Consider the following 13,736-nt stretch of genomic DNA (forward strand, 5'->3'; position numbering starts at 1 on the left):
TCTGTGTCTTGCAATGTGTGTTCCTCTGTTTCTTATGTTTCCTGTCATGTCTCTGTGTCTTGCAATGTGTGTTCCTCTATTTCATGTTATGTTTCCTGTAATGTCTCTGTGTCTTGCAATGTGTGTTCCTCTGTTTTTATGTTATGTTTCCCGTAATGTCTCTGTGTCTTGCAATGCGTGTTTCTCTGTTTCTTGTGTGTTCTATATTTACATTTTCTGTCTTCGACTCATGATGTTTTTCAGTTTTTCTTTCCTCTATACTGTATAATATGTATCGCTTCTCACAGGCCTTGCTCCATCTCTCATTAAATCCCAGAGGAGCTGCAGTATTGGGTTTCTATCTGATCCATTAAATTGTGTCCTCCCTACATCTAGAGCATCTCTGGGCTCCTCAAGCATCTCTCTCTAATAGCATTGCCCCTCCTTCCTACTCCAAGACCGCAAACCAACAAACAGACACAAAACTTCCCTAAATCATCCCATCAGACACCCATCAGACCCACCGACTCTCCATTCTTTATGCTACACCATTATTGATGTCTAATTAGTCTGCTGCAGTCAGATCTGGCTGTAACATCTACAGCTATATTTTCCTTGCATAGAGGATCTTCCAACCTTAACCACATCAAGCCACCCTTTATACAGCTCTGCCTTCTTCATACTGCGAAACTTCCAAGTTCGACTGGATCCTGCTTCTTATAGACAGCTCTGCCTCCTTCATACTGCTAAACTTCCAACTGCGACCAGATACTGCTACAACACTTGCAGTTCTGTCTTATTATCACCAGGGATCATCGAATCTGTAATCAAACCAGATCCTGCCACACCAATTACCGCTGGTGGACTCTTTTAACTCCTTTACATTGGTGGACTCTCTTAACTCAAGCCCAATTCTGTCACCTGCTCCACAGTCCCCCTAATATTTATGAACCTTGCACCTGTGAAGTAGGAGCTTTCCAAAATCATTACTCCACGACCTTCAAAATTACATATTCTAAACTTCTTTAGATCTTTTCAAACATATCTTATGGATATGCTGAAGCCCCCACAAGAAGAGGAAAACCCACAAAAAACTTCAGACCTTACAGTATTTGCCAGCAACTCAACTCTCCATGGAATCAGCCATGTCTTCCTACCTGGTGGAGTGACTCCACGACGAGTGTTTTGGGCTTGTGCCTTTTTAGCATCCCTTAGTATTTTCCTTTACCAAGTGGCTGATCGCATCATCTATTACACACAGTACCACCATGTTACAACTTTGGACGAAATGGAAAGTAGTAAGATGACATTCCCAGCTGTTACCATATGTAACTATAATGGCGTTCGCAAATCTGCCATGACCTACGATGACTTACTTGAGGTTGCAGAGATGTTTAAAATTGATAAAGAAGACACTAAAGTGTTGTCAGCATTCAACATGACAACAAAGACTCGTTCTAATGGCAGCCAAATGCCATTTAATGTGACAGAGTTTTACAATCGCACAGGTCACACTATTGATGACATGATGTTGGAGTGCCGCTATCAAAACAAGCCTTGTGGACGTGATGACTTCACGGTGGTAAGTGACTGGAAATAAAACACCTTCCACTTTTTCACAAATTAAAGGGATTCTACCATGCCAGATCTAATAATGTCCCCTTTAAATGTGTACGTTGTGTAGAAGTATAGACTTGATATTCATACAGATACAATATCAGTGCCCAGATGCCTCATGTTAATATTCTGTGAAAGAATTTAGAAATAAGGCCTCTCAGTTATACCCAGCTGATGGAGGTTTTACTATCCAGTTATTTCGTCTGACAGATTCCCTTTAAATCCTCACTCCTTGGAGGTAACCCATGAGATTCTGGAGTCCAGATATACAAACTTCTAGGTTTAATATATAATTATGTCAGCAGAATGAGCCCGTCACTGCCTATATTGTGTGTGTGTGTGTGTGTGTTTATCACATAGTGTATGTGTATTGTGTGTTTGTGTAAAACATAGAAACATAGAATGTGACGGCAGATAAGAACCATTCGGCCCATCTAGTCTGCCCAGTTTTCTAAATACTTTCATTAGTCTCTGGCCTTATCTTATAGTTAGGATAGCCTTATGCCTATCCCACGCAAGCTTAAACTCCTTTACTGTGTTAACCTCTACCACTTCAGCTGGAAGGCTATTCCATGCATCCACTACCCTCTCAGTAAAGTAATACTTCCTGATATTATTTTTAAACCTTTGTCCCTCTAATTTAAGACTATGTCCTCTTGTTGTGGTAGTTTTTCTTCTTTTAAAGGGACTCTCCAGGGAGCCCCTGTTTACTTACCTGGTTCCAGCGCTGGGAGCCTCGTGAAGCCGCGCCCCCTATTTCGTCAAAATGACGAAATAGGCGGGCGCGAGCAGGGAGCAATCAGACGCTTCCATTTGGAAGCGTCATTGCTCACTTGTGCGCATGTGCGGCTTTGCCGCACATGCGCACAGACTTCAGAGGGCGGCATTCATGCCGCCCTCTGAAGTCCTCAGCGCACTACCGCGCATGCACGCGATGTGAGCGGCCGCCCACCCCCTCTCCTCTCTGACAGGATGGAGAGAGAAGGCGCGCACACAGTGCCTTCTCTCTCCTGCACACGTCAGACGTATTTTAATACGTCTGACGTGTACAGGGCCTTTTTAGGGCCCTGCATGATAGGAAGTCCCTCTAGTGGCCGTCTGAGTGACGGCCACTGGAGGTATTCTCATTGATACCGGAGAAACTGACGGAAGCCAAGTACAGAGAGATGGACACAGGTTTCTTCAGGAAGGAAGAGATTCTTTATTCGATTCACTGACCGGGGCTCAGAGGGACTAATGTCACCAAAATACAACAAGATCTGAGCCCCGAACAACAGTGTAGGTCCCTTATATAGGCATATAACTCCTCCCATAATAAGCTCCACACATACTCTTAACCAATCAACCGAACAAAGATTAACTTCCTGTTTGACCACATGGCTTGCCCAGCACAATGGAGGAGGGGAATACTATATCCTGTATTCTTGCACATGCTCCGTACACTACTGATTGTATCGTTGCCACGTGCAACCAACCGACCGATACATCAGTATATGCACGTACACATACCACGTGGTAATCTCGGCCTACTAAATTTATTTTTACCGAGATTCCACCACATTCCCCCCTTTGATGCTTCTGATATTTCACAATTCCAGATGCATCACTTAATCTGATTTTGCTTACACCTCAAGTTGCCATAAACCAGACCAGACTTTGCGACTCCCTAAAGATATGAATACCTCAACATTCCTCTTCCTGTACTTATTCTCCCTGATTTAGAGCCTCATACCTATATATAGCCATTATCTGTGCAGCAGCCTTTCTCTCTGCTATATTCTCTTTAATGCTCTGCACAGACCTAACTACCAAAGGAATCAGACATGGCAGGAGAAGGCACAGCATCAAAATTAGCATGACTCCACCTACCAATGCCTTAAATCCTCCAAACTGCTCATACCAGTTAATAAACCAACTACTTGGATTATACCCTTTCCATACTTGGGTAGGCACATGTGCTAATTTACCATATGGCTAGTAAGCTCAGCTATTGCTTGCCCTTCATCATCTATTTGAAGACAACAATTGCTTAGGTTAAACTTCCCACATACACCTCCCTCTACTGCTAATAAGTAATCCAAAGCTAGTCTATTCTGGTAGACGGCTGTCCTCATCCTAGTATTATGTTTCTCTAGGAGATTGAGCGCTTGCGATGTCTCATTGGTAATTATCTCAACCGCTGCCTGTAACCTTATAATACGATTGAGCATATATATTGGGGTTCTATATCCAAAAGTACCATCTTCTGCCCACGTAGCTGGCCCATAATAATCTATAATACGCTGGGGAGGCCACTCATTATCTTCCCAGGTACCTATCTCTAGGGGTCCCCTTTTCTTTCTATGATTCACATCATATACCTTAACTCCCAAAGTCTCTCCTGTTTCAATTGGCAACAAGAAGAAGGATGGTTTGAGCATACCTAATACACATGCTCCTTCCCAGTCCTGTGGTAACTCCGAATAGGCTTTCTTACCACAGATCCAGTACAAATTTGCTGGAGCTTTCCAACTAGATGTAGCAGTTAAGTCAAACCATACATCCTTTAAATTGGTATAACTTGCAAACGGATTAGGTGGTTCTGAGACATTTGAAGCTGACCACCAAGTTTTATCTTTTGTATCATCATCATAAGCTTTTTGCCCTAGACAAGTCAATTCTCCTACAGATGTATTAAACATTATTCCTTTCCTCGCTATGCAAACATAACCTATAATGGAGGTCTTTAATCGCCACTCAGATTTACCTCTAACACTCATTTGATAATCAGTTTGAGAATCTATTATCTGTTCAATTGTCTCAGAACCAGAATACATTACCTCCTTTGCTTCCCAAGGCCATTGGTCTCCCATGTTAGTACCTCCACACACATAGCAGTTGGTTACATTAATACTACCAGCAATACTCTCGGCCAAATCAATAAACAAGTTCTTAGCATTATGGGGGATCTTATTTTCCACACTCATCTCCTCATAGTACCACAGTATCGGTCTCTATCCCTATAAATAATATTGTCCCAGGATCCAACCCTGTTCCATATATCTGGAACCCAAATAAATTCCCAAACCTATCTATAAATAGTTCTGGGTCATTGATAAGTATATGGACTGGGTTACACTCCATAGACTTACAATAAGGTTTGGTAGGCAACTTAGTAACAATCATATCCTTATCTACTGTCTGTCCCCAAGTTGCCCACCCTACACAGGACCAATATGGACAATAATTATAATCTTTATTTGGGCATTTTGGATCTATGTATTTGTTCTTACTACTGGGGCAAATATACTTATCATTAGACCCATAAGTTCTTTCCCATTTAAGATCCCCACATACATTCCACGGTTTTCTACCACTTGATATCGCCTTACATGCATCAAATAGCAGAACACCCGAAGAATGTACGGTTTCTAATATGGTCTTATTTATCAGGGTCCCCTGTGAGTCTCCATTCCGAATAGTTAACCAAATTGTACGGGGTTGATATTCTGGGCTAAAACACTTAGGTTCTCCTGCTCTTTGATGGCATACACTATAATCTATTCCCAAGTATCTACACTTAGATACATGTCCTTTACACTCATATTGTGAATGCCAAATAAGGGTCTGAGAAATATGATTACCTGTCTTTGTAGTCTTAATGCAAACCTCACAGCTAGGTGTGTCGGTACCTCTACCTTCCTGAATTATTAAAAACACAAATATACACATTATCAAATACATTTCTCCTGACATCTTTGTCCTAATTCTTCGTCCGTGCGATGGCACCTCAGCTTCCAGGGTGTAAGGGCTGCAGGGAATGGAGTCCTTCAAGTCCTCTCTTCCCTTCACAGAGGTCCCTTCAAGACTCTGACTATGTAACGTAGGTAGGTGGTCAGGCTTTATTATGGCCGTCAAAACACCTACTTGCTGATCTCTTTGATTACTCTAGAAGTCCCAATATCTCCTCGTCACTCCGACTGAGTTACACGCTTTAACCGGATCTTGCAGGGATTCTCAGGATCTGATGTAGCTTGCAAAGAATCTACTGCTGCTGGTTTAACCCTGGAGTGATGAATCCACGGAGTCACTTCGGCCACCTTTATAGCTGTAGGGGTAGATAAAAGAACAACATAAGGACCTCTCCACTTTGGCCCCAACGGTACACTGTTCCACTCCTTTATCCAAACTTGATCTCCTGGATGATAAGAATGGACAGGTGGATAAATATTCACAGGTAATCTATCTTGTACCCATTTCTGTACCTCCTCCATAGTTTTACTCAACTCTACAACCTGCTGCCGGATAATTCCTTCTCCCAACTGACTCAAATCCCCCCTTAAGTTAGCAAGTACGGGAGGTGGAAGCCCATACATAATTTCAAAAGGTGAGAGACCCATCCTTCTGGTAGGTGTACTATGAATGCGCAACAGAGCTATTGGCAAAAGAACATTCCATTTAAGTTGAGTTTCTTGACACATCTTTGCCAATTGGTTCTTAATAGTTCTGTTCATCCTTTCCACTTTCCCAGAGCTCTGAGGCCTATATGCCGTATGAAGTTTCCACTTGATACCGAGCATATGAGTCAGTTGTTGTAGGCACTGGTGAACAAAGGCTGGACCATTATCCGATCCTATAGAACATGGTAGTCCATATCGGGGTATTATTTCCCACAACATGAAATCGCACAACTTCTCCTGCTTTCTCTGTACGAGTAGGACATGCTTCTACCCATCCTGAGTAAGTACATACAACTACTAGTAGGTAACGATATCCACCGAATTTAGGCATTACCGTGTAATCTATTTGGAGATCGGACATAGGGAGTCCTCCCATATACTGGACTCCCGGTTGTTTCACTGGACCTTGCCTTGCGTTGTTCTTGGCACATATCACACATCTTCGTACAATGGCTTGAGTCAAATTGGACAATCTTGGTATGTAGAAATGCTTCCTAAGAGATTCTTCCATACTATCTTTCCCGGAAGGTGTCCCGTTATGATAATTCTGGACAATTTCTACAGCTAGCGATGCTGGAATACCGTATATACTCGAGTATAAGCCGACCCGAATATAAGCCGAGGCCCCTAATTTTATCCCAAAAAACTGGGAAAACTTATTGACTCGAGTATAAGACTAGGGTGGGAAATGCAGCAGCTACTGGTAAATTTCTAAATAAAATTAGATCCTAAAAAAAATATATTAATTGAATATTTATTTACAGTGTGTGTATAATGAATGCAGTGTGTGCGTATGTGTGTGTGTATGAGTGCAGCGTGTGTGTATGAGTGCAGCGTGTGTGTATGAGTGCAGTGTGTGTATGAGTGCAGTGTGTGTGTGTGCATGAATGCAGTGTGTGTGTGCATGAATGCAGTGTGTGTGTGTATGAATGCAGTGTGTGAATGCAGTGTGTGCAGGGCCGGTGCAAGGATATTTGCCGCCGTAGGCAAAAAAAAATTTGCCGCCCCTCCCCCCCCCATATGTCCTGACTTCCCCTCCTCCTCCCTCAGTGGTCCTTACCTCCCCACCCCCGTGTTCCTTCACCCCCCCCCCCAGTGGTCCTGACTCACCCCTCCCCTAGTGGTCCTTACCCTCCCCTAGTGGTCCTTACTTCCCCCTCCCCTCCCATAGTGGTCCTTATCCCACCCCCTCCCTCTCATAGTGGTCCTTATCCCCCTTCTCCCTCCCATAGTGTTCCTTATCCCCCCCCCCATCCCTCCCATAGTGGTCCATATACCCCCCCCTCCCTCCCATAGTGGTCCTTATACCCCCCCTCCCTCCCATAGTGGTCCTTATCCCACCCCCTCCCTCCCATAGTGGTCCTTATCCCACCCCCTCCCTCCCATAGTGGTCCTTATACCCCCCCTCCCTCCAATAGTGGTCCTTATCCCCCCCCATCCCTCCCATAGTGGTCCTTATACCCCCCTCCCTCCCATAGTGGTCCTTATCCCCCCCTCCCTCCCATAGTGGTCCTTATCCCCCCCTCCCTCCCATAATAGTGGTCCTTATCCCCCCCTCCCTCCCATAGTGGTCCTTATCCCCCCCTCCCTCCCATAGTGGTCCTTATCCCCCCCTCCCTCCCATAGTTGTCCTTATCCCCCCCCTCCCTCCCATAGTGGTCCTTGACCCCCCCTCCCTCCCATAGTGGTCCTTATCCCCCCCCCTCCCTCCCATAGCGGTCCTTATACCCCCCCTCCCTCCCATAGTGGTCCTTAACCCACCCCCACCCTCCCATAGTGGTCCTTATACCCCTTTTTTTGTTATTATTAATTTTTTTTTATTCTTATTATTTTTTTATTATTTCTTCTTATTTTATTTATATATTTTTTTTTTCGTCCCCCCTCCCTGCTTGATACATGGCAGGGAGGGGGGCTCCTTCCCTGGTGGTCCAGTGGCAGTTCAGTGGGGGGGGAGAGGGGTGCTGGCAGAGCTGTAACTTACCTGTTCTGCAGCTCCTGTCAGCTCTCTCCTCCTCTGCGCCGTCCGTTCTGCTCTTCTGTCAGCTTACACTGTAAGTCTCGCGAGAGCCGCGGCTCTCGCGAGACTTACACTGGGAGCTGACCGAGGTGCTGACCGGACGGCGCGGAGGAGGAGAGAGCTGACAGGAGCTGCAGGACAGGTAAGTTACAGCTCTGCCAGCACCCCTCTCCCCCCAGTCTGTATTATGGCAATGCAAATTGCCATAATACAGACCTTGACTCGAGTATAAGCCGAGTTGGGGTTTTTCAGCCCAAAAAATGGGCTGAAAAACTCGGCTTATACTCGAGTATATACGGTAACTATTCTTCCATCTTCTAACTGATACCAATTGTTCTCCAAATACTTCCCAGCTTCAGTCTTTAACCACTCTTCTTCTTGAGCTGTATAAACTGGAGTCCATTGAGACAGAGGGGTCGGTATAAGAGCAGCTATATGTTCCACATACTCCTGTTGTCCTGATTCAGCGGCACGCTTGGCTGCATTATCTGCCATCCGATTTCCTTTTACTACATCACCATCACCTTTCAGATGCGCTCGACAATGTATGATACCAACTTCTTTTGGTTCCCACACGGCTTCCAAGAGTTGTAATATCTCAGCTGCGTACTTGATTTCTTTACCCTCTGAGTTCAGTAGTCCTCTTTCTTTATACAAAGCTCCATGGGCATGAGTGGTTAAAAACGCTTACTTTGAGTCCGTGTAGATGTTCACCCTCAATCCTTCAGCCAATTGTAACGCTCGTGTGAGTGCAATTAGTTCTGCCTTCTGTGCCGATGTTCCTTTTGACAATGGCCGAGCTTCTATCACCTTGTCTATGGTTGTCACTGCATATGCTGCATAGTGAATCCCTTCTTTCACATAACTACTGCCGTCCGTATAGTACTGGACATCAGGGTTCTGGATGGGAAAATCACGAAGGTCCGGTCTACTTGAGAACACTTCATCCATCACCTCCAGACAATCATATTGACTCTCAGTAGGTTGTGGCAAAAGGGTAGCTGGATTCAAGGTATTAACAGTCTCAAGATGCACTCTCGGGTTTTCACATAACATAGCTTGGTACTTAGTCATGCGGCTATTACTAAACCAATGATTACCTTTATAGTCTAGCAACGTCTGTACTGCGTGCGGGACTCGCACGTAGAGTTCCTGACCCAGAGTGAGCTTATCAGCTTCGTCTACCAGCAGGGCGGCGGCAGCTACGGCTCTTAGACAAGGGGGAAGACCACTGGCCACTGCATCCAGTTGTTTTCACATATATGCAACAGGTCGTTGCCATGATCCCAAGTACTGTGTCAATACTCGCACAGCCATTCTTCTTTGCTCATGTACATATAAGTAGAATGGACGTGTATGATCAGGTAGACCTAATGCTGGGGCGCTCATCAATGCCTTCTTAACATCTTCAAATGCCTTTTGCTGTTCAAAGGTCCACAGGAAGGGATCGTGTTCTGTACCTTTTATAGCCGCATAAAGAGGTTTCGCCAATATCGCATAACTGGGAATCCATATCCTACAGAAGCCTGCTGCCCCCAAGAATTCCAGCACTTGTCTTCTATTCTTGGGTGTTGGTATTTGGCATACAGCTTCTTTTCTCTCTGGCCCCATTATCCTTTGACCTTCAGAGATATGGAATCCCAGATACTTGACAGTTGGTTGACACAACTGGGCTTTCTTCCTGGACACCTTGTATCCTGCCTTCCAAAGAATGTGCAGTAAATCATGTGTTGCTTGCTGACATATTTCCCTTGTAACTGCCGCTATCAACAAATCATCTACGTATTGTAATAGTACACACTCTCCTGGGATGGACTTGAAATCCAGTAAGTCTTGACTTAAAGCTGATCCAAATAGGGTAGGTGAATTTTTAAACCCTTGGGGCTGTCTTGTCCAAGTTATCTGGTGTTTCGAGCCCGTTACAGCATTTTCCCATTGGAATGCAAAGATACACTGGCTTTCCGCAGCAATTCGTAGGCAAAAGAAGGCATCTTTGAGATCCAAAACAGTGAAATAAGTAGCCCCGCCCGGAATTAAAGCAAGCAGGTTATATGGATTGGGTACAACTGGATGTATACTTACTACCGCATCATTGACTGCTCTCAAGTCCTGCACAGGACGATACTCTAGTATCTAGTGTACCGGGCTTTTGAACAGGCAACAATGGGGTGTTCCAGGGGGAAGTACAGAATTTTAGGATACCATACCTTATGAACTTATCCAAATAAGACTGTATGCTCTTCTTTGCCTTTTGTGGAATATGATATTGTCTCAAGCTCACTGGATAAACCCCTAGCTTTAGTTCAATCCGAATAGGTGGGATATTGCGAACAAGTCCTGGTGGGTTACTTTCTGCCCATACTCCTGGTACATTAAACAAGGATTCATCACTCTTAGGTTTTTGGCTGGTCAACACTGTATAAAGTCGCCACTCTTCTTCCTTTGGTACTGATATTGTCATTATACCTGAAGGTCCATTGAACTTCAAAGATGTTGTTCCGTTAGGCAGAAATGTTATCTGTGCTTGTAATTTCGACAACAAATCACGTCCTAGCAGTTGGACTGGACATTCAGGCATATAAAGGAACTGGTGTTTTACTACGTGGCCTCCCAGTGTACAGAGTCGACTTTTAAGAACCGGTTTAGCGGCACTCCTTCCAGTTGCTCCTATTACGGTGATAGTTCTTCCTGAAGGAGGAGCAACTAGGTCAGTCACCACCGAATGTTCAGCACCAGTGTCAATCATGAAAGAACTCCTTTTTCCCCCTATTGCTACATCGACCATAGGCTCCGCTCGGCCAAGGGGGATGGAGCTCGGCCGGTATCAATAGTCATCCATGACAGTGTCAGCCAAACCCACAAAGTCCCTATCCTCTCTCTCTCTGGGTCTCTGCGCTGCTGGGTAATACCTATCCCCACTAACGCTACCTCTATTATTCCCACTATTTCCTCCAGGGCCTCCTCTCCCTCTCGCTCTGCCTCTATAATTACTGCTATATCCTGCCCTTGGTCTATCTCTCTCATATTGTTCCCTCTGTGGACACTCACTTCTCCAATACGCGCATTGGTTCCTACTTAACGGCTCCCTATTCCACTTATTCTAGCCTTTCTCCGTTCCCCTATACACTTCCCTTTCCCTTCTATCTACGCCTGCTATAGCTACTGCTAGCATATCTGCTTTCCTTCGCATCTTTTGCTCTTCCTCCTTTTTCGTCTCTGTCTCCCTATTCATATAGACCTTATTTGCTATTTCCATTAGTTGGGTTATAGACATCCCTACAAACCCTTCTAACTTCTGTAGCTTGCGCTTTATATCTCCGTAGGCCTGGCTGACAAAGGCAGAGTTAACCATCCAGGAATTCTGAGGAGCCTCTGGATTAAAGGGGGTATACAACCGGTATGCCTCCAATAATCGATCATAAAAGGCACTGGGCGATTCATCACATTTCTGCAATACCTCAGCCGTCTTAGACATATTTATCGCCTTTTTCCCTCCGGCTTTCATGCCAGCAATAATAGCGTCCCTGTATGCTTTTAAATGGGCCATGTCTGCGCCATTGACATTCCACTCCGGATCAGCATTTGGATAATGGGCTGCGGCCCATGCTGCTGGGTTGGCCTGATTTTGTGTACGGGCCACTTCTTCCAGCGCTTTAATTGCCGCTTGATTTATCCGTGTCCTTTCCTCGTTATTAAACAATGTCATAAGCAATTGCTGGCAATCAGCCCAAGTGGGATTATTTGTCTGGATTATGGAGGTAAACAAATCCATCATGGCTTGAGGTTTATCGGTGTATGAGGAGTTATGGGTCTTCAAGTTAAATAGATCAGTTGTAGTGAAGGGAACATAAACAAAGACGGGATCAGCGTGTTGTAACTGGCCATCACCGTTAATATGTGTCGGGCCAGGTGTCAGTCGGAGAGGCATTTGATAATGTCGGGGTTGGAGGGTTACCGGTCAGTTGTCGGGTTAGTACGGGGCTTCGTTTAGGGATGTCGGTTACGGGTTCCGGTCGAGGGGTAGTGAGACGAGGGGAAGGGGAAGCTTTTTCTTTACTGAAGGGGAGGTCAGTAAGTAAAATATTCCGGGCCGGGCTGGGAGGAGCCTGACCAGGAACTAGAAATTACGTCAAATCTCGATAGGTGGGGTTAACAGAGGTAGGTACCGGAAGGGGAGGGTTTAAAACAAGAGGGCTGGACTCTGAGCTAGAGGAGGGGATAGGTGGGGACAACGGGGCAAGGGGAGTAGCATTACCAACAGCACCTCCTCTTCCACTTCCTGTGGAGGAGGAGTAAGGGATGTGGGGATCTCTGACTCAGGGGGCGTGTCCAAAATGGGCGTAATTACGGCCTTAGTAGACAAGCGAGTTCTGGCCACCATGCGGCGACATTGTTCCTCGTGGCATACCCGGATCCATTTTGGCAAGTCATTTTCGGCCTGCTTCCAACAGTCAATGTATGGAAACTGGCCGTAAAGTTCAGGCCTACCTGATACAGCCACGTGTACACGCTGCACCGGATTAGGATCCAAACTGCCACGTGTTGGCCATGCGGCCACCAAAGTAGGCCATTCCCTACTACATAAATAGTCAGGCGTGTTGGAGACATCTTTACCCCAAAATCATACACATTGTATCCCTTTTTAAAGTTTTTTAACATACATCCTAAGGGATCCATAACCGTTGAATCTGATGCACCCATACTTAACAATGAAGCGTCGTCTCCAACAGAAACAAAACAAACACACTTCCAACGGTCACACCCGTTCCCCTTGGCAACAGCACCATGTGGTACAGTTACTAGGCCGAACGCACACAACAAAACACACAGGGAATTCCCGTACACACACAGCTGTTACACCAGTCACTAAGTAACTAATACTGTGCCCTTTGGCGAAACTATACAGTCACCCACGCTATAATTCGCAATATGTAAATTACTCATCTATAACACACCCTAGTAACATCGTCTTTACAAACAGTAGTTATAGTACGGTTAGCATTGGTTAGAGTACAATTTAAAGTCACAGTTCAATTAGTAGTGGTTATGGTGTTAAACATACAACATAGACGACAGTTATTAGTAGTTATTTACAATATCAGTGGTTATTATACATGGTTATGGTACCGTGCGCTATAATACAGTTACACACTATTCACACTCTCGCTAGACGGCAGAGCTCACGCTATCTAGCAAGATATACACTCTACTACAACAATCTTTAACACATTTACAATTCCCAACTAATCTATTGGCCAGTACCTCGATGGACTACCTAAAACTATTTACATCCGTTTTGGTTAGCCACGCTGCCCAAGCACCACATATAGCGAACTAGAGGGCGGAAATTACAACAGTACCCTCTTAGTCTATCTACTATATAAAAAGTCTAGTGGGTTCCAAATTTACACGCCTTTCCACTTAGCCAAGATAGGTTGAGATCTAACGAACCGAATTTACACAGGCGCCTCTTAGTCTCCCGGGCCCTCCGACCTAGCGAACGTAATATACACCCTAGAACGCTAGTCTAGACAAGACACCGGTGTCCGGCTTGGGCTATTTACACAGGACCCAGCCTGACTCCAATACCAAAATTAAACAGGCTGAATACAGGGCATTTAATTACGAGCGGTGTGCCTTTGCTCCTTCCCTCCACTGGAGGGGGCCAATTCCATACACAAATA

The 13,736-nt window shown here is 45.1% G+C and overlaps 1 protein-coding gene across 1 annotated transcript in view; it reads left to right on the top strand.

The window, feature by feature from the left end:
• Positions 1-858: 858 nt before the first annotated feature.
• Positions 859-13,736, top strand: part of ASIC3 (acid sensing ion channel subunit 3) — a 456,156-nt gene continuing 443,278 nt past the window's right edge. Inside the window, exon 1 of the mRNA XM_063452925.1 lies at positions 859-1,561. Within this exon, the coding sequence (XP_063308995.1) occupies positions 1,028-1,561 (534 nt within the window). The 5' untranslated portion in view covers positions 859-1,027. The remainder of the gene's footprint in view (positions 1,562-13,736) is intronic.

This window comes from Pelobates fuscus, chromosome 4 (assembly GCF_036172605.1).
Source record: "Pelobates fuscus isolate aPelFus1 chromosome 4, aPelFus1.pri, whole genome shotgun sequence".
NCBI lineage: Eukaryota > Metazoa > Chordata > Amphibia > Anura > Pelobatidae > Pelobates > Pelobates fuscus.